At 42.4% G+C, this 22,156-nt stretch overlaps 1 protein-coding gene across 1 annotated transcript in view; it reads left to right on the top strand.

Moving 5' to 3' along the window:
- PDE3B (phosphodiesterase 3B) overlaps positions 1-22,156 on the top strand; it is a 287,524-nt gene that overhangs the window by 147,331 nt on the left and 118,037 nt on the right. Inside the window, exon 2 of the mRNA XM_034770132.1 lies at positions 1,187-1,237. Within this exon, the coding sequence (XP_034626023.1) occupies positions 1,187-1,237 (51 nt within the window). The remainder of the gene's footprint in view (positions 1-1,186; positions 1,238-22,156) is intronic.

Below are 22,156 nucleotides of genomic sequence, written 5' to 3'. Positions count from 1 at the left end.
GGGGGGCCAGCCTGGGCCACGCCTCCTCCCCCCACACCCCCCTTACCTGCTTCAGGCTTCCCGCGAATCAAATATTCGCGGGAAGCAGGGGAGGGGGCGGAGACTTTGGGGAGGGGGCGGGGTGTGGGCGGGGCTGGGGGCGGGGCCGGGGGCCGTGGAGTGTCCTCCATTTGGAGGCACAAAATATGGTAACCCTATGTTAAGGGCTGTTCTAAAGAGACTGATCATTTACTCTTCATGTCCACTAAAGGTATGACAAGAAGTAATGCGTGTAATCTGCAGCAAGGGAGATTTATGTTAGATATTAGGAAAAACTTTCTCACTATAAAGGTAGTTTAAGCTCTGGAAGAGGCTTCCAAAGGAGCGTGTGGAATTCTGACCAATAAGGTTTTTAAGAACATATGGCCAAACACCTGTCAGGAATGGTCTATGTTTACTTGATCTTGCATCTCTCTGCTTATGCTACAGTTCTGCAGTTCAGATTTACAGAAGATGAAGATGGGACTTCTTGGATATATAAGAGGAGTTCCTGACAGGGCATTTTCCATGGCTTTCAAATCCCCCCCCATCCTCACCATGGGTCCAAAATAGACAATATTTGTTCACTGCAAGACTTTTCTTTTGTGAGCATTTTGGGGGAGTGGATGTTGCTTAAGAGGGTTAGGGGGAAGTGAAACTTTTTTCTCGTTTTTTTTCCTTTTGCTGTAAATGTATATTGCGACCATTGTTTTTATTGCTGTTTAAAAATTATTTCCAAGAATGCTTAGAGCTTAGCGTAGCTGCCATTTTGTTTGCCTTTATAACTAGATAAATACAAATAGAAAAGCAGCATCACCACCTACTGCTGTGACCTGTCTGATGGATGACTTTTTTACTGTCTCAAATCTTGCAGGATTAAAAAAAAGACCATATAGTTACTTTATCAATAAGTAAATTGTATTGCTCTTAAAATATAAATCTTTTACTGACAGTTATTGCTATATTTGGTTTTCATACTTTATCATGACTTTTGTTTTAATGTTAGCAATTGAGACAATGAAATGATCAGTTGAAAATTAACCTTTCCCACCCACCAAAATTTGGAGGGAATTATTGTAAATAGCATGCACTGATCAAGATTCTATTAATACACACTTTTTGACTATTAGCATATAACTCATTACTATTTATTTTGCCTCTTTTACAGATGATTCTTTGGGACTGGGATTTGAAACAATGGTATAAACCCCATTATCAGGTCAGTCTATTTTATCTGCATTGGGAAAGCTAATATTAATCTAATGAAAATGCACTTTGAGATTAAAGGATTCCCTCTAGAATGGCAGATTTCAATTTTTCCACTGGAGTTTTATAGCTGTCTAACTTGCTGGTATTTCTTCAGTATGGTGATTATTACATCTTCCAACTTCTCCTCACTTTCAGGTTCAGTTCTCTCTAATTCTTGACTGCAGTTGCAGGTTTGTGAGTGCAGGTATTGCTGAGTCAGTACAATGACAATATCTTGATATTAGTTCATACTCAAGGTGACTTGCTGGGCTTGTTGAGACCTCTGTTTTGGTATTTCTCTGTGAAAGTAAATTCTTCCCAATAAGGCACATCCCTGCGATGATAGTTTAAAAATACATAACATTAAGAAAGTGTACTTATAATTTTATGCAGAGCTGGTAGCGATACATGTAGTTAAGATTACCCAGCATTTTCTATTATAAGATCTTATTTTCAGTTGCTTATAACTTTGTCAAACTTTAATCATTTGGACTGAAATTTTCCATTCTGGGTGTCTCCCTGGGACCATATATTTATGATTTAAGATTTCAGCTAAAACGGTTCAGTCATTTCTCAAAACAAGGTTAGGAAAAAAATGTTGTTTTTCCCATGTTAAAAACTTCATATATACACACATACTTCATTGATACATTCTAGTGCTTCCATGTGTTAAAGCAGAGACTTAAAATTTGGCAGGGGAGTTGACCTGGTATCAGGGATATGCATTTTGCCATCCCTATAAAAATCATCTCAAATGTTAGGCCAGTTAGAAGCCTCTCTAAAAACATAGTTAGCATGTGCTCAGTAAAGGCCTGCTTGAGTTTGGCAGCCAAATTATCTGAACTTTCTTTCTGTACTACTTGTGCTCCATCCCCACGGCTGCAGGGGCTGAGCAGAGTTTTTCCTGTATTTGTTCCTCCGAGCTGCAGTGGCTCTGGGCATAGGAACTAGGGGCATAGAGACTGCCTCTCTGGTGCTCTCAGTGCAGCTTGTGTTGGTGACCAGGCTGCCTGGAGGCAAAGGAGGAAGCAACCTAACTGGACTGCAGAGGAGTGAGGAATGGGAGAGGCAAAGACAAGCTATGGAAGGTGATAGGAACAGGGAGGGCAGATGGAGAATATATGTTAGATGTGGGGCAGAGAAAGGCTGAGGGGATACATGCTAAGGGAAGAGGGGGCAGACATGGTGGACAAGGATAGAAGGATCTGTAACCAAGAGACCATGCCCCCTTTTAGGACCTGGACTGGAAGCCAAGATTCCTGAGTTTGTGTCCTCTGCTGTCTGATAAATAGCTGTGAAACCTACTTGCAAATTGTGTCTCTCATCCCCCTTTAGAGACTGCTACACATAGCAATAATAGGCTATTATTCTCTGTCAGTTATTCCATTAGCTTAAATGATAGAGATGTGTTTTATATCTATAGTTCCAATAGTGCTGATGAGACATAGGAAGGTCAATATCACTTCCCAGCCAGGAGCACCCTCCTGCACCTCTAACCCCTCATTCCCAGCCCCACCCCAGAGCTAGGGGGCTAGGAAAATATATAAACCAAATTAAGTTTAAAGATTGTTCATATTGCAAAGTCAAGCACTCAAAGGTTAGGAAATGCTAGAATTAAGGTTGCCTGTACAACCTTAATACACTTCCCTTTGGTATAGTCATTATAATAGTATTTAGTTACATGATCATATACTATTTTTCCACAGAACTTCTGTCTTATTCAGTGCACAAGATGGACCATGTGCTGGGGATAACTAGGGTTGTCTAGTAAAGGAGACTGTTGTCTTTTGCACCTCAGTCTCATTTGCTCAAGAAGCTGAAAGGTGTGGAATGAATGAAGCAGTAGATTGCACATAGAGAAAGGATGGCCTCATGGTTTAAGCAGTTGAATTCTAATTGTATCCTCCAAAGTACTTGCAACCCCTCCCAGATGGTGTCATCCACAAATATTATAAGCATACTCTGCACTCTGTATTCCACGTCATTAACGAACATATTGAATAGTAGCAGACCCAGGACTGTCCCCCGCAGGACTCCACTCAATACACCCTCCCAGTTTGACAGCAAACTGTTGATAACTACTTTTGGAATGTAGTCTTTCAACCAGCTAAGCACCTAACTTATAGTAATTTCATCTAGACCATATTACCCCAGTTTTCATACGAGAATGTCATGTGGGACCATGTCAAAAGCCTTACTAAAATCAAGATAAATCATCCCCCCCCCCCCCCCCCCCCCCCTCCCCAAGGTCCCTAACCCTGTCCAAAAAAAAAAAAAAAAAATCCAAACGGGGAAATTAGATTGGTTTGGCATGATTTCTTTTTGACAAATCCATGTTGGCTATTCCTGATAAGCCTATTATCCCCATCATGCTTACAAATTAATTGTTAAAAAATTTGTTACAGTATGTTTCCAGGTATCATACTTAGGCTGTCTGGTATATAATTCCCTGAGTCCTCTTTGTTCTCCTTTTTAAAGATAGGTATTCTATTTGCCATTCTCCAGTCCTCTGGGACCTTACTTGTCCTCCATGAGTTCTCAAAGGTAATTGAGAACAGTTCCAAGATTGCTTCAGTTAGTTCCTTTAGTACTCTACAATGAATTTCATCAGGCCCTGCTGACTTGAATACATCTAACTAGGTGTAATTCATTTTGTGTCTTAGCCTTTCTACATTCTTGTCCCTACATGCTTGTGCTTTTCTTTTGCACTCCTTAGCAATTTGTCCATGTTTCCACATTTTGTAGGATTTCTTTTTGATTATCAGGTCATTAAAGAGCTCCTGATGAAGTCATATTAATATTTTTCTTGTCTTTCCTTCCCATTGGAATAGTAGGCAGTTGTGCCTTTAATATTGTCCCTTGAGAAATGCCAGCTCTCCTGAACTTCTCTATCCCTTAGGTTTTCTTCCCATGGGACTTTACCTACCAGTTCTAAGTCTGTTAAAGTCTGCTTTTTTGAAGTCTGATGTCCTTAAGAACTGCCGTTCTGAGTCAGACCAATGTTCTATCTAGCCCAGTATCTTTTCTGCGAGAGCGGCCAGTACCAGAGTTTCAGGGAAGTGTACAAAACAGGACAGTTGGAGAGATCCACCCATGCCTTCCCCTCCCAGCATCAGCAATCCGAGTTTAGGGTCATCCTGAGCATTGTTGTGTCCCTGATTACCTTGGCTATTAGTTACTGATAAACCTATCCTCCATGAACTTATCTAGTTCTCTTTCAACCCAGTTATACTTTTGGCCATCCCAACGTTGCGTGGCAATAATTCTATAGGTTAATTTTGTGTTGTGTGAAAAAGTACTTCCTCTTCTTTGTCCTAAACCTTGCTTCTATTAATTTCATTGTGTGACCCCTGGTTTTTGTGTTGTGAGGAAAGATAAAGACCACTTCTTTATTTACTTTTTCCACACCATTCATGATTTTACAGACCTCTTGTATGTCGCCCCTTAGTTGTCTCTTTTCTAAGCTAAAGAGCCCTGATCTTTTAGTCTGTCCTTGTCTGGAAGCTGTTCCATACTCTTGATCATCTTCTTTGCCCTTCTCTGAACCTATCCTTTTTGAGATGGGGTAACCAGAACTTGGCATTGTATTCAAAGTGTGGGCACACTATGGATTTATATAGTGGCATTATGATATTTTCCTGTCTTGTATTGCATCCCTTTCCTAATAGTTCCTAATGTGCTGTTAGTCTGTTTGACTACGGCTGCCCATTGAGCTTAAGTTTTCAGAGAACTGTTCATGGTGACTCCAAGTTTAGACTCATCTATCTTTAATTGCTAGGATTGCCTTTGAAGCCCTTTTTAAAAATTGATGTTACATTAGCTACCTTCTAATAATCTGGTACAGAGATTTGTTTCAGCAACAGCACTAGTTCTGAAATTTCATATTTGAGTTCCTTCAGAATGCTTCTGGTGACTGATTATTGTTCAATTTATCAGTTTGTTCTAAATCCTCTTCTATTGACACATCAGTGAGGGACAGTACATCCAGATTGGTCACCCAAAAAGGATAGTTCTGATGTGGCTGTCTCCCCCACATCTTCTGCAGTGAAGCTTGATGCAAATAATTTGTTTAGCTTCTCTGAAATGGCCTTGTTTTCCTTGACTGCTCCTTTAACCTTGGTTGTCTAGTGGACCCACTGCCTGTTTGGCAGTCTTCCTGCTTCTTATGTACTTAAAAAAAAAATTCTTACTGTTAGTTTTTGAGCCATTAGCCAGTTGCTTCTCACAATCTTTCTTGGCCTGCTTTATTATACTTAGTTTGTGTATCTTTGTATTTTCTGCATTAGGATTTGACTTCCAAATTTTAAAGGATGCCTTTTTGCCTCTAGCAGCCTCCATTATTCTGCTCTTTAGCCATGGTGGCATTCTTTTAGTCCTCTTTTTAGTCTTTTCTGATTTGGGGTATATATTTAGTCTGAGCTAAAGTTACTATCTTATGGAGTTTTTAAATTGTCTCCATGCTGCCTGCAGGCATTTAACCCTTATGACAGCTGCTTTTAATTTCCATCTGACAAGTGTCATCATTTTTATGTAGTTTCCCTTTTTAAAGTTAAATGTTACTGTGGTGACACAGTATATATAATATATATTTTTGGTATTATCTCTCCTGAAAGGATATTACATTATGGTCACTATTGCTGAATGGTTCATCTATAGTTACCTCTTGGACCAGATCCTGTGTTCTACTTAGGACTAAATTAAGAACTGGCCCTACCCTCGTGGGTTCCAGAACTAGCTGCTCCAAGAAGCAGTCATTTATGGTGTCTAGAAATTTTTATTTCTGCTTTACGCCCTGAGATGACATTTACGCAGTTAACCTGAGAATGGTTGAAACTCACCCATTATTATTGCACTTTCTGGTTTTATAGCATCTTTAACATGCCTTAGCATTTCACGATCACTGTCATCATCTTTGTTAAATCGTCAGTAGTATATTCCTACTGCTATACTCTTTTTATTCAAACATGAAATTTCTATCCATAGAGTGTATGGGACAACTTGTTTCACATAAGATTTTTACCTTATTTGATTCTATGCTTTCATATAATGTCACTCCCACATCGGTGTGACCTACTCTGTACTTTTATACCCTGGTATTACTGTGTCCCATTGATTATATCCTCTTCTTCCATGTTTCTGTGATGCCTTTATATCAATATCCTCAATAAATGACAGACACTGTAGTTTACCCATCTTGCTATTTAGACTTCTAGCATTTGTTTAGAAGTATTTGTACATTTTGTCAATATTCAATTACTTGCCATCATGTGTTATATTTAAATGGGACTCTATTTCATTTGATTGTTTCTCACCAACTTATACTTCATCAACTTCTTTCCTATCCTATTTAGTAGAGTATAGAATTCCCCATTTGATAAATTCATCCCTACAGGGGTGTTGGAACAATTTGTATAATGGGAGTGCTGAGAGCTATTGAACCAAACTGTAAACCCTGTATATAATGGAAACCACTTTGAGTTTAGGGATGTGGCAGCACCCCCAGCATCCCTAGTTCCAGCACTTATGTATAGAATGTCTTTGCCAGAATTGTGTGCTCCTCTGCACCTATTGGCTTTTCCCCAGCCCTTAGTTAAAATTCAAAAGGTTGGAGAAGATTTTTTTAATCTGCCAGCAGTCTGGTTCCATTTTGGTTTAGCTGGAGTCCATCTCTCCTGTATAGGCCATTCCTTTCCCAAAAGGTTCCCAGTTCCTAATAAACTTAAATCCCTCCTCTCTACACCATATACACACTGAGACCGTGCAGAGACCTACAGTGACCTTATTCTGCTTCTCTCACTTCTTCCTTTCCTTAGAATCATGAAATCTATCATTTCATGATTACTTTCACCCAAATTACCTTCTGGGGGTGGGGGAGCTCTAACCTGAATCCTACAGCCCAGGGCTGAAGCCCTTGGGCTTTGGCTTCAACCCTGGTTGGTGGGGCTCGGACTTCGGCTTCAGCCCCAGGCCCTAGCAAGTCTAATGCCAGCCCTGGTGATTCCATTAAAATGGGGGTCATGACCCACTTCGGGTTCCCGACCCACAGTTTGAGAACCGCTGGCACTAGAGACTTTAAACTGGTCTACCTTTCACCCCCTTCTGGACTTCAGAATAAGTGAATGTATTCTTGTGTAATAATATTTGATACTGTGTCAGATATTTGCAGTATATTGCACAAAATGTCACTTTCTGTTTAAGGAAAAGATACATTTTCAGTGGATGATTGTGCTTGTTTTAGTGAACAAAATATAAGTATGCATAGCTTAATGGTGCTTAAGAAAAAAGTTAAGACCATCTTCTACAATTATTCCTTTAACTCTTCCCCGCCCCACATCTGTTCCCCATGTCCCAAGTGTGTATCTCAGGTTCTGAATCCTCATCTACCATAACTAGAGCCTTCTCAGTCACTTAGCAAAAATAGTGGGAAGAATGGTGCCTGTCAGGAGAATCTAAAGCAGCCCTTTCTTTCTGCAATTATGTGTAGTAGAAGTAGGTGTTGGGATTCACCCAGAGACTGATTCAGTGAAGGTGACTTTTTATTCACTGTGTAAACATGCATAGCCTTGCTGGGGAACAAGTAAGCATAAAAACAACTAGACAGCTGCTGAAGGCAAGTGGGTTTTTTAATAAATTTTTATTTGCATTTTCTTCTTGTGACCCCACAGTTGAGAAATGAAGGCTTGCAGAATAAAATGTGGATACAGTTCATCGTGCAACTGAGTGGCCAGCATAAGTAGGCACCATTGAGATTCAGGAGCGCCCGCTTATACATTATTTTGGAATTGTTGTGGAAATAATTTATCTTTCCCAGAACTTGGAGTTATAAAACAAAGAGCCTGTGAGAACTTTTCTGTCTCACTTACTGTGCATGAGGCTGGTAAGAATATGAAACAAACAAACAAAAACCTTAATAAAGAGAGAGAGAGAAAGAAAGAAAGAAAATAGAATAATGCGGGAAAAGCAACACACACATTTTATTAGTGATTCAAGACAAAAAGAAAACAGGAAAAAAGAGAAAATGCAGATGAAGGTAGAAATTGTTATTTAAATAGAATGTATAATAACATTTGAGGATGAGATGCATGAAAAAAAAACCAAGAAACTGGTGCAAAATATAGAGAACTACAAAGCCACACCTACAAAACAAACAAGTTCACCATTATACATATAAAGGTGGCTGAAAATTCAATATTGATGTTATACAGGTAAATCAAGATTTTTATTAATACTGTTACATACTAAGCTGCCTTTCTTCTGCAAAGATTTTGTATACCCAAGTCTAATAGTAGACTACTTTTTTTTTCCAGATTTCAAAAAAATTTGGGGTTTCCTCGACACTTTTGAAAAAACAAGATTTACCTGTTTTGTCTGTCTTTGTTTGTCTTCATCAAAAGTATTCCCGTTCTGCAGTTTCTTCTCTGAATGTGAGACTGCTGGGAACTCTCCTAATAAGATTTTTTTTAACCTTCTTTTTTAACATTTGAGCACCCATAGTGTTTTTGCTTACTAAGGTCAGTTTCTACATCATCTGCAGGCTCACCACGGCTATTGGCAATTATGAGGAAGGACTAGACCGGTCAGACAGGATAGGATCTGGTCTCCATCCACTCCGAATACTTCCCAGAATTTACAGACATTTCCCAGATCACCTAAAGTTTGATCTCTGCAGTGTAATGTTCATGATTTGATGTCTGGCATCTAACATAGAGAAACAACCCAGATGGTTCCAATTTTTGCTGCAGTCCCTCCACCTTGTTCAGTCACATCCACACCCAACCAATTGTTGGCAATTTCCAGATCTCTAAAGGCTACTCCTGAGGGCATTCTGCTCCAAAAAATTAAAAATTCTGCACACAATATTTTAAAATTCTGCAAATTTTATTTGTCAAATAAATGTGAAGGCTCCAGCATGGCATTGGGAAGCACAGGCTACTGACTGCACAGAAGTGGGAGATCACTGGGCAGCTCCTCCCCCACCATTCCCTGGGGACACGAACTCAGAAGTGAGGCTGCTCCCAAGCCTGACACAGCGCAAAGACTGAGCCTGCCCCTCCATGCCAGGTGCACCAGGCGAACACTTATATGTGACCATGTCCCATTTGTGAGCTTTTAGTTCCAAATGTCTGCAAAGGAGAGGAATTTGGGTGAACAAGTGTTGCAGACATGTAGTCATTGCTTCAAAAATGAAGGGGAATCAGGGACAACTGCACACTTGGTCATTATGGAATACCACAATGTGCCAGTGACTGGCATATCATTAATCATACTCATCAACCCAATTGTTAATGGGAAAATTGCGCAGAGGACAGAAGCAGAATCCCAGTGGCAGCAGCCTTATAGAGATCTCAGAACCTGAGTAAAGTAAAAAAACATCTGGAAGAAGCTCAGAACACACAAAAGCAGTTATCTAATCACACAGAAAGATTTCTTACAGTTGAAGTAGGAAGTCCATGTCAGGATGGAAGTAAGTACCACATGACTGCCTGCTCTTTTGGAGGCAATGTCAGACAAAGACATTGTTCCTGTGCAATATAGAGACCACTGGAAAAAGAGATGCTTGAAGACCTACAAGTGCAGGTCTTGTAGGCTCAGCAAGGCAGGATCCAAGTGTGGAGGGACTTAGTGTGGCGAGATCCAGTTGTGGGTTGAGAGGATTCTGTGTGGGGCAATCTGGGTTTGGGCGGCTCAGTGGGGGATCCGGGTGCAGGGGGATCTGGATGCACAGGGGCTTGTTCAGGGGTTCTTGGTGTAATGGTAATGGGACTTTGAGGGGGGTCCTGATGAAGGTGGTTTCAGCTTGGTGTGTGGAGGATAAAGCTCAGCGGGGGTGGGGGTCTGGATGTGGGACGCTCAGTGGGGGGTCCAGATGCTGGGTGAGTGGGGCGGGGACCCAGGTGCAGCTGGTTGGGGCTTGGTGGCATGGGGATTCAGGTGCGGGTGGCTTGTCAGTGTGATCCAGGTGCAAGGGGAGTGTGACTCATCGGGGGTGGGGTTTCTGAGTGCAGGGGGAGTGAGGCTCGGCAGGAGGGTCTGAGTATGAGGGTGTCTGGCTGCACGGGGGTTGGGCAGATGGGGGAGCAGCTCCCTGTATAGGGATCCCTCCCCATGCAGCTGAGGAGCGATGGGTGCAGGAAGTGGGGATGTGTGGGTTTGAAGAGCTTCCTGTAGCCAGGGGAGGAATTTGGGGTTGGGTCTGACCCAGCACCGGGTGCTGTGCAGAGGAAGAGGAAGTTCCATCCTTCCCACCCAGCCGGGACTAGCAGCTGAGCCCAGTGCAGAGTAGGAGCCACCAGCCAGGTCTTCTCCAATCCTGTCTCCTGCCCCACAGTGATTTATCTCTCTGCCGGCTGCCCTGGGCCCCCGAAACACACTGCAGTGGATGCATGATTACTTTTGTGGCTTCCCTTTGCTTCCCTGTCAGAAAATCCTATTTCTGCAGGGAAGCAAAGAAATCTGCCAGGACATAAATTCTGCACATGCGCAGATTTCCCCAGGAGCAATAGGCACAGTCCATTACATCCTCCTCTTTTAAATCAATTAGTTATATGACTTTGATATAAAACTATAAACCAATTAAAAAATTTAACTAACGTATAACTCAGCAAATAACGCTGATATCGTCAGAAGTCATCAGTACCTAACCCTCCATAACATCATCTTAAAGATACTATTCCTTGAAAGCACATAGTCTCATAGCTTTTTCTCACATATGAATAATTCCACCATTGGATGTTTTGGTCATGGGAGTGTCTTTTTTTTTTTTTTTTTTTCCAAATGGTTCATTTTGCTAGAGACTGCTCTCTGTGGCCCTTGGTGTTCGTTAGGCAGTTCTTGATCCTACGTGATATTGGATTGATTTTATACAAGCTGCAACCTTTCAGAGTCTGCACTTGTAGGTCTTCAAGCATCTCTTTTTCCAGTGGTCTCTATATTGCACAGGAACAATGTCTTTGTCTGACATGTCCAAAAGAGCAGGCAGTCATCTGGTACTTACTTCCATCCTGACATGGACTTCCTACTTCAACTGTATGAAATCTTTCTGTGTGATTAGATAACTGCTTTTGTGTGTTCTGAGCTTCTTCCAGATGTTTTTTTACTTTACTCAGGTTCTGAGATCTCTATAAGGCTGCTGCCACTGGGATTCTGCTTCTGTCCTCTGTGCAATTTTCCCATTAACAATTGGGTTGATGAGTATGATTAATGATATGCCAGTCACTGGCACATTGTGGTATTCCATAATGACCAAGTGTGCAGTTGTCCCTGATTCCCCTTCATTTTTGAGCAATGACTACATGTCTGCAACACTTGTTCACCCAAATTCCTCTCCTTTGCAGACATTTGGAACTAAAGCTCACAAACGGGACATGGTCACATATAAGTGTTCGCAGCGCGTCATGCCAGATAAATAGTGCTTTTAGTTTAGCAATAATTGAATTGGCAGTTTTATCTGGGATCTTTATCACTCCTGAATACTTTGAATATAGCTCTTGCCATTTTTACATGTGGTTTAGTATTTTTCAAACAAATACATATTTCCCTTTGTCTGAGACCTCATAAACTCATGACAGCTCTTTTCAATTGCTGGGACTGCAACATGCACACCTTGAACATCCTTTTATTATCTTCTCAATATCTCCAGACATGCCAGTCCAGTATGTTATTGCTTGGTTCTCTGCATGCCCTAGTAAATTTCATGTAGCTGAAACAATACTATATTAGATACAGCCATCTTTTCTCCTACAAATAGTGTTCTGTCCTGACACAAAACCAGATCCTTCATAGGCAAGAAGGATTTAGTAGCAGGAACAACATCTCTTTTGTGTCTAGACCATCCTTTTTGCATCCATGTCATTACTACATGGAGCTGCAAGTTTCTTTTCCTGTACAGCCTTTTTTCTTCAAAAGGTCTAACTCCTTGCACTATCACTGTCGGTCTCATACTTTTTATAAAAATAGTTTAAGAACATAAGAACGGCTATACTGGGTCAGACCAAAAGTCCGTCTAGCCCAGTATCCTGTCTACCAACAGTGGCCAATGCCAGGTGCCCCAGAGGGAGTGAACCTAACGGGTAATGATCTCTCTCCTGCCATCTATCTCCACCCTCTGACAAACAGAGGCTAGGGACACCATTCCTTACCCATCCTGGCTAATAGCCATTAATGGACTTAACCTCCATGAATTTATCCAGTTCTCTTTTAAACGCTGTTATAGTCCTAGCCTTCACAATCTCCTCAGGCAATGAGTTACACAAGTTGACTGTGTGCTGTGTGAAGAAGAACTTCCTTTTATTTGTTTTAAACCTGCTGCCCATTAATTTCATTTGGTGGCCCTAGTTCTTGTATTATGGGAACAAGTAAATAACTTTTCCTTATCTACTTTCTCCACATCTCTCATGATTTTATATACCTCTATCATATCACCCCTTAGTCTCCTCTTTTCCAAGCTGAAAAGTCCTAGCCTCTTTAATCTCTCCTCATATGGGACCCGTTCCAAACCCCTAATCATTTTAGTTTGCCCTTCTCTTAACCTTTTCTAGTGCCAGTATATCTTTTTTGAGATGAGGAGACCACATCTGTACACAATATTCAAGATGTGGGCATACCATTGATTTATATAAGGGCAATAATATATTCTCCATCTTATTCTCTATCCCCTTTTTAATGATTCCTAACATCTTGTTTGCTTTTTTGACTGCCTCTGCACACTGCTTGGACGTCTTCAGAGAACTATCCACGATGACTCCAAGATCTTTTTCCTGATTCGTTGTAGCTAAATTAGCCCCCATCATACTGTATGTATAGTTGGGGTTATTTTTTCCCAATATGCATTACTTTACATTTATCCACATTAAATTTCATTTGCCATTTTGTTGCCCAATCACTTAGTTTTGTGAGATCTTTTTGAAGTTCTTCACAGTCTACTTTGTTTTTAACTATCTTGAGCAGTTTAGTATCATCTGCAAACTTACCACCTCACTTTTTACCCCTTTCTCCAGATCATTTATGAATGAGTTGAATAGGACTGGTCCTAGAACTGACTCTTGGGGAACACGACTAGTTATCCCTCTCCATTCTGAGAATTTACCATTTATTCCTACCCTTTGTTCCCTGTCTTTTAACCAGTTCTCAATCCATGAAAGGACCTTCCCTTTTATCCCATAACAACTTAATTTACGTAAGAGCCTTTGGTGAGGGACCATGTCAAAGGCTTTCTGGAAATCTAAGTATACTATGTCCATTGGATCCCCCTTGTCCACATGTTTGTTTGAACCCTTCTAATAGATTAGTAAGACATGATTTCCCTTTACAGAAAGCATGTTGACTTTTGCCCAACAATTTGTTCTTCTATGTGTCTGACAATTTTATTCTTTACTATTGTTTCAGCTAATTTGCCTGGTACTGATGTTAGACTTACCGGTCTGTAATTGCCGGGATCACCTCTAGAGCCCTTTTTAAATATTGGCGTTACGTTAGCTATCTTCCAGTCATTGGGTACAGAAGCCAATTTAAAGGACAGGTTACAAACCTTAGTTAACTGTTCCGCAACTTCACATTTGAGTTCTTTCAGAATTCTTGGGTGAATGCTATCTGGTCCTGGTGACTTGTTAATGTTAAGTTTATCAATTATTTCCAAAACCTCCTCTAGTGACACTTCAATCTGTGACAGTTCCTTGGATTTGTCATCTACAAAAGCCGGCTCAGGTTTGGGAATCTCCTGAACGTCCTCAGCTGTCAGGACTGAAGCAAAGAATCCATTTAGTTTCTCTGTAATGACTTTATCGTCTTTAAGCACTCCTTTTGTATCTCAATCATCCAGGGGCTCCATTGGTTGTTTAGCAGGCTTCCTGCTTCTGATGTACTTATAACAAAATGTTTTTTTACCTTTTGAGTTTTTGGCTAGCCGTTCTTCAAACTCCTCTTTGGCTTTTCTTATTACATTTTTACACTTAATTTGTCAGTGTTTATGCTCCTTTCTATTTACCTCACTAGAATCTGACTTCCACTTTTTAAAAGATGCCTTTTTATCTCTCACTGCTTCTTTTACATGGTTGTTAAGCCACGGTGGCTCTTTTTTAGTTCTTTTACTGTGTTTCTTAATTTGGGATATACATTTTAAGTTGGGCCTCTATTATGGTGTCTTTAAAAAGCGTCCATGCAGCTTGCAGGGATTTCACTTTAGTCACTGTACCTTTTAATTTCTGTTTAACTAGCCTCATTTTTGCATAGTTCCCCTTTCTGAAATTAAATACCACAGTGTTGGGCTGTTGAGATGTTCTTCCCACCACAGGAATGTTACATGTTATATTATGGTCACTATTTCCAAGCAGTCCTATTATAGTTATCTCTTGGACCAGCTCCTGCGCGCCACTCAGGACTAAATTGAGAGTTGCCTCTCCCTTTGTGGGTTTCCGTACCAGCTGCTCCAAAAAGCAGTCATCTTAAGTATCGAGAAATTTTGTCCTGAGGTGACATGTTCCCAGTCAATATGGGGATAATTGAAATCCCCCACTATTATTGAGTTCTTAATTTTGATAGCCTCTCTAATTTCCCTTAGCATTTCAGCATCACTATCACTGTCCTGGTCAGGTGGTCAATAATAGATCCCTAATGTTATATTCTTATTAGAGCATGAAATTACTATCCATAGAGATTCTATGGAACATGTGGATACATTTAAGATTTTTATTTAATTTTATTCTACATTTTCTTTCACATATAGTGCCACTCCCCCCTCCGCATGACCTGTTCTGTCCTTCCGATATATTTTGTACCCCGGAATGATTGTGTGCCATTGATTGTCCTCAGTCCACCAGGTTTCTGAGATGCCTATTATATCAATATCCTCTTTTATCACGAGGCACTCTAGTTCACCCATCTTATTATTTAGACTTCTAGCATTTGTGTACAAACACTTTAAAAACTTGTCACTGTTTATTTGTCTGCCCTTTTCTGATGTGTCCGATTCTTTATGTGAATGTTTCTCGTCTGATCTGGCCCTTACATGATCCTTTCCATCTTCTGCTCCCGACTAGAACCTAGAGAAACTCTATCAATAGACTCTCCTCTAAGAGAAGTCTCTGTCCGATCCATATGCTCCTCTGCAGCAGTCTGCTTTCCCCCATTTCCTAGTTTAAAAACTGCTCTGCAATCTTTTTAATGTTAAGTGCCAGCAGTCTGGTTCCACTTTGGTTTAGGTGAAGCCCTTCTCTCCTGTATAGGCTCCCCCTATCCCAAAAGTTTCCCCAGTTCCTAATGAATCTAAACCCCTCCTCTCTACACCATCGTCTCATCCATGCATTGAGACTCTGAAGCTCTGCCTGCCTTCCTGGCCCTGCTCATGGAACTTGTGGCATTTTTGAGAATGCCACCATAGAGGTCCTGGATTTCAGTCTCTTCCCTAACAGCCTAAATTTGGCCTCCAGGACGTCTCTCCTACCCTTCCCTATGTCATTGGTACCTACATGTACCACAACCACTGGCTCCTCCCCAGCACTACACATAAGTCTATCCAAATGCGTTGAGAGATCCACAACCTTCGCACCAGGCAGGCAAGTCACCATACGGTTCTCCCGGTCATCACAAACCCAGCTATCTATGTTTCTAATGATTGAATCTCCCATTACTAACACCTGCCTTTTCCTAGTGACTGGAGTTCCCTCCCCGGAGAGGTAACCTCAGTGCGAGAGGATACCCTAACACCATCTGGAAGGAGGGTCCCAACTATGGGAAGGTTTCCCTCTGCTCCCGTTGACTGCTGTGCTTCCCTGGGCCTTTCATCCTCCTCAATAGCGCAGGGGCTGTCTGACTGCAGGTGGGACAATTCTACAGGGTTCCGGAAAGCCTCATCAACATACCTCTCTGCCTCCCTTAGCTCCTCCAGTTCCGCCACCCTGGCCTCCAAAACCCATACGCGGTCTCTGAGGGCCAGGAGCACCTTGCACCAAATGCACATACGCCACCCGCCCACAGGACAGGTAATCATACATGCTGCACTCCGTGTAATAAACTGAATAGCCCCCACTCTGCTGCTGGGCTTCTGCCTGCATTGTCTCCTGCAGCTACCTAGTTAATGAAAGGGTTTTGTTTAAATCAAGAAGTTGTGAATGTAGTTTAATTTACAGGTTTTAAAGAACAGCAAGTGAACCTTGCCCCCTTCCCACTCCTCTTCCAAACTCCGTTGCGAAACTCCTTGTTAGCAGCCCCTGTTCACAAAGTTTAGAATTGAACTGTTTCTTTCTTGAACTTGACATTTTTTGGTATATGCCATTCCTATCAGCTGGGTGCAAGATTTGGTTATGCAGCTCTGTTGTCTCTGCCATAATGATAATATAATTGCTATAATAATTCCTTGAATATGGCCAAAGATCTCCTGATGTTTCTGCTGGAATACCTGGTTGCAGACTTGATTCCACATGGCAGGTGGCAAAAATGGTATGTTCCCCATAGGGTTATTGAGTGTGTAGATACACAACTTATCCAACCTTATCTGCCAACTTCCATTCTGTTAATCAAGAATAGTATCAGGTGGAGACTATTGTCTTTCCTGATACACAACTCAAAGTACTGTGTAATGAATATGATGTGCTGTTGTCTGTGTGTACTGACTTTCAGGCCCATGAGTCCAGACATCTCCACCGTGTGCCATTCTTCTATGTAATCACAAGGCTATTAAACCAGTTCGAGTCCCTGAACTCTGCTTACAAATCTATTTTCTATACTTTTGTGCAGAGTACCTTTCATTGTTCTAGATAGGCTTAAGGATATCTTCCAACATCTGCAGACAACAAGTAAGCTGTATGTGTATGATGCTGTTACTCAAGTTCCCCAAAGTCTGCAATACATCTTTGTATCTGGCAATCAGGCTTTCCGTGGTGATAAAGGTCAGTTATTGCTAGAATGTCAGTTGAGCAGGTTAGATTCCGCACCTCATATGCTGCTCTGCCTCTTATCAGGATTGGTGAAATCTGAGGTTTTTTTCAAGCATTTGTCTGTGTGTTCCACTTATGGTGTACTTTCACCCCATGCACTGGATATCAGAATGCTTTAGCCAGCAGCGTCCATTGGTTGCACCTGCTCCCTTGATGACCTTGAGCCCCTCTCTTCCTTCAAAGGTATAAAGGGGGCAGAGTGACAAGCCAACCCTCAGTTCCTTTCCACTGCTCTTTGCTGGAACTGAGATCCAGCTGTACTGTCCACTTTTTTCCCCAGTCACATATTTGATTCGTTTTTTTATAAATAGTTTATTGGTTATTTAGATTTAGTAGGTTTTAGCTTTATTTAGTTTTTCTGCCCTGTACAGGGGCATCTGACATTCTGTTGGGACTAAGACCCCTGGGTCTTAAATTTCATGAGTCTTGTTGGGTAGTTATGACCATTAGTGACACACATGTACGCTGTCTTGACCATTTAGGGAAGAGCTGTGTAAGAGAGACATGTAAGGATCGTAAAGCCCTTACTGAAAGGACAGCTAAATCTAGGAATAATAGGAAGAAGTTATTCCTTTTAAAGAAAGGTACGAGGCTAGTCTCTGAACTAGATGGGAGACAGGACCCCACTAGTCGGGCATAGTCCACAGTGAAAAGTGCCTCAGCAACTGCCTTAACTTCTGGGACTCTGGTCACTCCTGCCATTGCAGCTGTGAGCAGGGACAAGCATCACTCCTCAGGAGTGCAGAGGAAGATTTCCTGGCAAGACTTCCTCCAAAAGAAAGAGCTGGTTTTGTGTGTGTGTGTGTGTGTGTGTGTGTTTGCTTATGCCTTTTGCTGGGGGATGGGAACGGGGGGAAGGGTGCACAAAAATCATTTTCTATCTGGGGCGGTAAAACATGTAGACCAGCTCTGATCATGTGCCTCAGATGCTGGCACACTTACAATCTTCTGCAGTGTTGATTTGCTCAGTGCAGACAGTCTCAGCACAGCAGCTGTCAGGCCCTGTGTATTTGAAGCCAGTTGCTGCTGCTTCAGTAATCCCAGTTCTGACTCCTCTGGCAGCAGTGCTACTGCTGCTGGTATTAGTATCCCCAGCGTGGGGTTTGTAATTACCAGGCCAGCCTATGCCACAGCACCACCTGGTGCCGAAGCATATGGCACACAATGATTTGACTATTTCCATGCAACCTAACTCCCACTTATTAGAGGTTTCTGTTAATCAGGAGATGCTTTTTAAGTCACATGGGAGTTATGGTGGTAAGCCCCCTTCAGGGGGTAATTCTCAGATTGCCTTGCAAGCAGATCCCTTAGAAGAAGATGGATATTCTTCTTTATCTTCTATTAGTGGAGGTGTTTCAAGCTCTTAGCCTTTGGGATACCTCTCATGACTGACTGACTTATTTATTTGAGAGTCAGGTCAGGTGTATGGGTAAATATAGGCATGTTAGTTCAAATGCTCCCAATGGATACGTCCGCCCTGGCATACCCATAAGGACAAACTGCTTGGCCTGACTGGTATCCATTGGGCTCATACCCTACATTTAAGCATTCTTCAGCTTCTGGTTCCAGAGCTAGATCTCCTTCTCCCTGGCAACAGCAGCTATAACAGAAAAGTACTCATTTTGCTGACTGAAATCTTCTCCACATCAGATTCTGTGAATATATACCTCAACAAGTTCCTGAAGCTGTCCCAGGACACAGTCACCAGATGAGGCTGTGGCTCCCCCCCCCCCCCCGATGTCTTCGTCAGATGATTGTGGAATGACTTACAGAGTGGCAGAAGTTGTGGAAATGCAGTTCAGCCTGTCCAAGAGAAAGAGCATAAATTGTTGAACTTATTACATACATCCAGTATAGAGGGGCTTGTGCAATATAAATGAAGACGTAGTTATGTCAGACTCCAGCCTCTGTACCACCAACCTCTACAAATTTTGAAAAAAACGATACGGTTCCTTTAGAAGGCTTTGAATATTTTCTACATTCATCCTCCTCTGTCGTCTTTAGTTGTGACCATGGCACAAGAGAAGTCAAAATATCAGTATTTTAGGACTACTCCAAAGGAAAAGGAGTCAAAAAGATTGGACCTTCTGAGGAAAAAGAGTTATTAGTCAGCTAGCCTTCAGTTTTGCATAGTGAATTATCAGACCCTTCGTTCACGTTATGATTTCCGTGTGCGGAACAAGGTTGCCAAGTTTCTCAAAAAACTTTCTTCTGACTCTAGGGAAGAATTTAAATCTTGGAGGGTCCATTAATACTGAAGACCACACTACAGGCCTCAGTTGATGCTTCAGATATAGCTTTGTGATTGACAGCAATCATCATGCAGCATATCATGGCTCTAGGCATTTGGATTGCTAAAGAAGGTTCAAACTACACTAGAAGACCTTCCTTTTGAAGGAAATCATCTGTTCAGTTACAAAACTGTGGAGTCGTTACATTTGTTGAAGCATTCTTGAGTTACATTATGGGCACTATGTATTTCAACTTCCCAGTACAAGAATAAACAGTCTCATCATAGCAGCAGTGCAAGTAGGGCAGTATGGTACGCCATACCAGTGAGATATTTATAGCTGGTACTCCGTACTGGAAAGACACAGGAGGAGCAGAAAGTGGGACTGCCGGGTGACCCCATGCCAGCGACAGCAGCTTCTCTGGCATGGCTTTACCATCCCCAGCCCTTCCACGCAGCTGTGTCTGCTGTCAGGGGTCTATACAGCAGCCCTGCCAGAGGCAGGGCCGGCTCTGGCTTTTTGGCCGCCCCAAGCAGCAGCAACAACAACAAAAACAACGGCGGCCAGAATGGCAAAGCAAAAAAAACCTGCGGCTTGGCCGGAGCGCGGGTGCAGGGGGACTCCCTGCGCTGCAGATGTGCCCCAGCTAGCGGGGGGAGGGAATGAGGGGGGAGAGAGAGAGAGAAGGGGGGCAGCCAGGGCTTCCGCGGGGCGCTGCCACGCGGCCCCGCCGCCTGCTGGGAGGACTCTGCGCTGCTCCGGTCGGCTGGGAGGGAAGGACGTGGGCTGCCCTGCCGGGCTTGCTGCAGGGCGCTCCCATCCTCTGCGCCGCTGCCCCCTACAGGGCAGCCGGAGCGGAACACCACCACCAAAAAAAAAAAAAAAAAAAAGCAGCTGTGCTGCTCTAGGTCTGGGGGGCAGTACACCCGTGCTGGAAGAGCCCACATTCTGCTCTTTTTGCTGCTGCGGTTCCAGAGAGCCCTGCAGTTCAGAAGTGTCTGGTGCAGGAGGAGGATGGAGACCCCTCCTCCCCCCCCCACCGGTAATGTGAGATGGATCATGGAGAGGGGATGGGGAGAGCCTGGGGGCCCGGGCTGGGTGCGGGGCGGGGTGGAGTCACGTGGGGAGGCCACATGCCCCCCCCCCCCTTAGCTGGTGCCCTCCCCCTTTGTGTCCCTCCCATGAGTGCAGCATACCGGTAAGAAATGAATTCTACTTGCACTACTGCATAGCAATCTGCCACTACTCCATTATCAGAGAACATCAGATTTCTCTAAGAACAAAGGGTGATTCTGTAAGAGGAGACCTTTGTCAACATTTACTAAGATGAATGCTAAGGTGTTGTATGGCTCCAAGTGCAGTCATTTTAACATGTATATTGAGTGCTGCCAACCAACCCTGGAAGATCTTTTCACTTTTCCTACCCCTTTTTGGGACCATTCCAGGAGGAATAATACCACAATAATATGTACTGGAAATAATTCAGAGAGGTCACTCTATGCAATTCCAAGAAATTCCTACCCCTAACCCACCTCTTTAGAGACCCTTCTCATAAAAGTCTCCTTCAGCGGGAGGAGGTTCAACCTTTGCTGGCTCTCAGTGCTATAGAGGAGGTTCCCCTTCAGTATTGGAGGAAAAGGGTTCTATTCCCAATATTTTCTAGTTCCTAAGAAATCATGTTCAATTTTAGACCTGAGAAAGTCTTTTGTTTGCCAGTTCAAATTTCAAATGGTAATCCTGTTCTCCATACTACTTCCCTAGATCCTGTAAGTTGATTTGCAGCTTTCAATCTACAAGACACATTCCAGCCAGCCAGCAAACAGGAAATATTTTCATTTTGCAGTGGGATAAAATGCACGTCATCTATAGAGTCCTTCCTTTTGGGTTGTCGATGACACTGAGAACCTTCGTGAAATTTCTGGCAGGGGTAGCAGCACATGTTGGGAAAAGGAATGTGTTGGTTTACTTGTACCTAGACCAGTGTTTTTCAGCCTCATCTGAAATCAAACATTTGTGTGACCCCCTTACTTTTTTTTTTTACTCTTATAATAAATGTATCCATTGCGATAGCAATAAGCCTATAGAATTGGTTTGTGTGTGTATTTGGAGAGATTGACGGATAACACTTGACCTTGAAGGGTCAGGGTAAGTAGCAGAGGAGTGAAATTTTTTGCTTTGGCTATAATAAAATTTAACACCTTGTGACCTACCACTTGCCTTTTGGGACCTGCAGGGGACATGATCCACAAGTTGAAAAGCAGTGATCAAGATTATTCGTTGGTGAAGGGGTCTTTTCCCAAGCAGGTAATAAACAGTGTTCAATACATCATTCATCTGTTCTGCAGACTGGGACTGAATAAACAAGGAGAAGTCTCAGTTAATCCCAGCTCAAAAGGTAGAATTTATTGGGGCTGTAACGAACTCCACAGTGGCTTAAGAATAACTGCCATAGACTAAATTCAGCAACATGCTAGAATTGATTAATCAGTTTCAGAATAGCATACATACTAAAGTGAAGACTTGTCTTTGGATTTTAGGTCACATGGCTTCATGTACCTTGGTGATCCCATTTGCAAGACTCCACCTTTGTGGTCTTCGAAAGTGGCTGTGGATGGTCTGCCATCCCGCTGTGTGATTTTTTTTTTTTTTAACAGAGATAAGCTTACACTCTGACCACACTCTAAATTTCTCCCCAAAGTGAACTCTGATTTCCACTTAAATCAGACTATA

Source organism: Trachemys scripta, chromosome 4 (genome assembly GCF_013100865.1).
Source record: "Trachemys scripta elegans isolate TJP31775 chromosome 4, CAS_Tse_1.0, whole genome shotgun sequence".
Taxonomy (NCBI): domain Eukaryota; kingdom Metazoa; phylum Chordata; order Testudines; family Emydidae; genus Trachemys; species Trachemys scripta.
The sequence above is the reverse complement of the archived record's forward strand: the minus strand, read 5'-3'. Positions and strand labels throughout refer to the sequence as shown.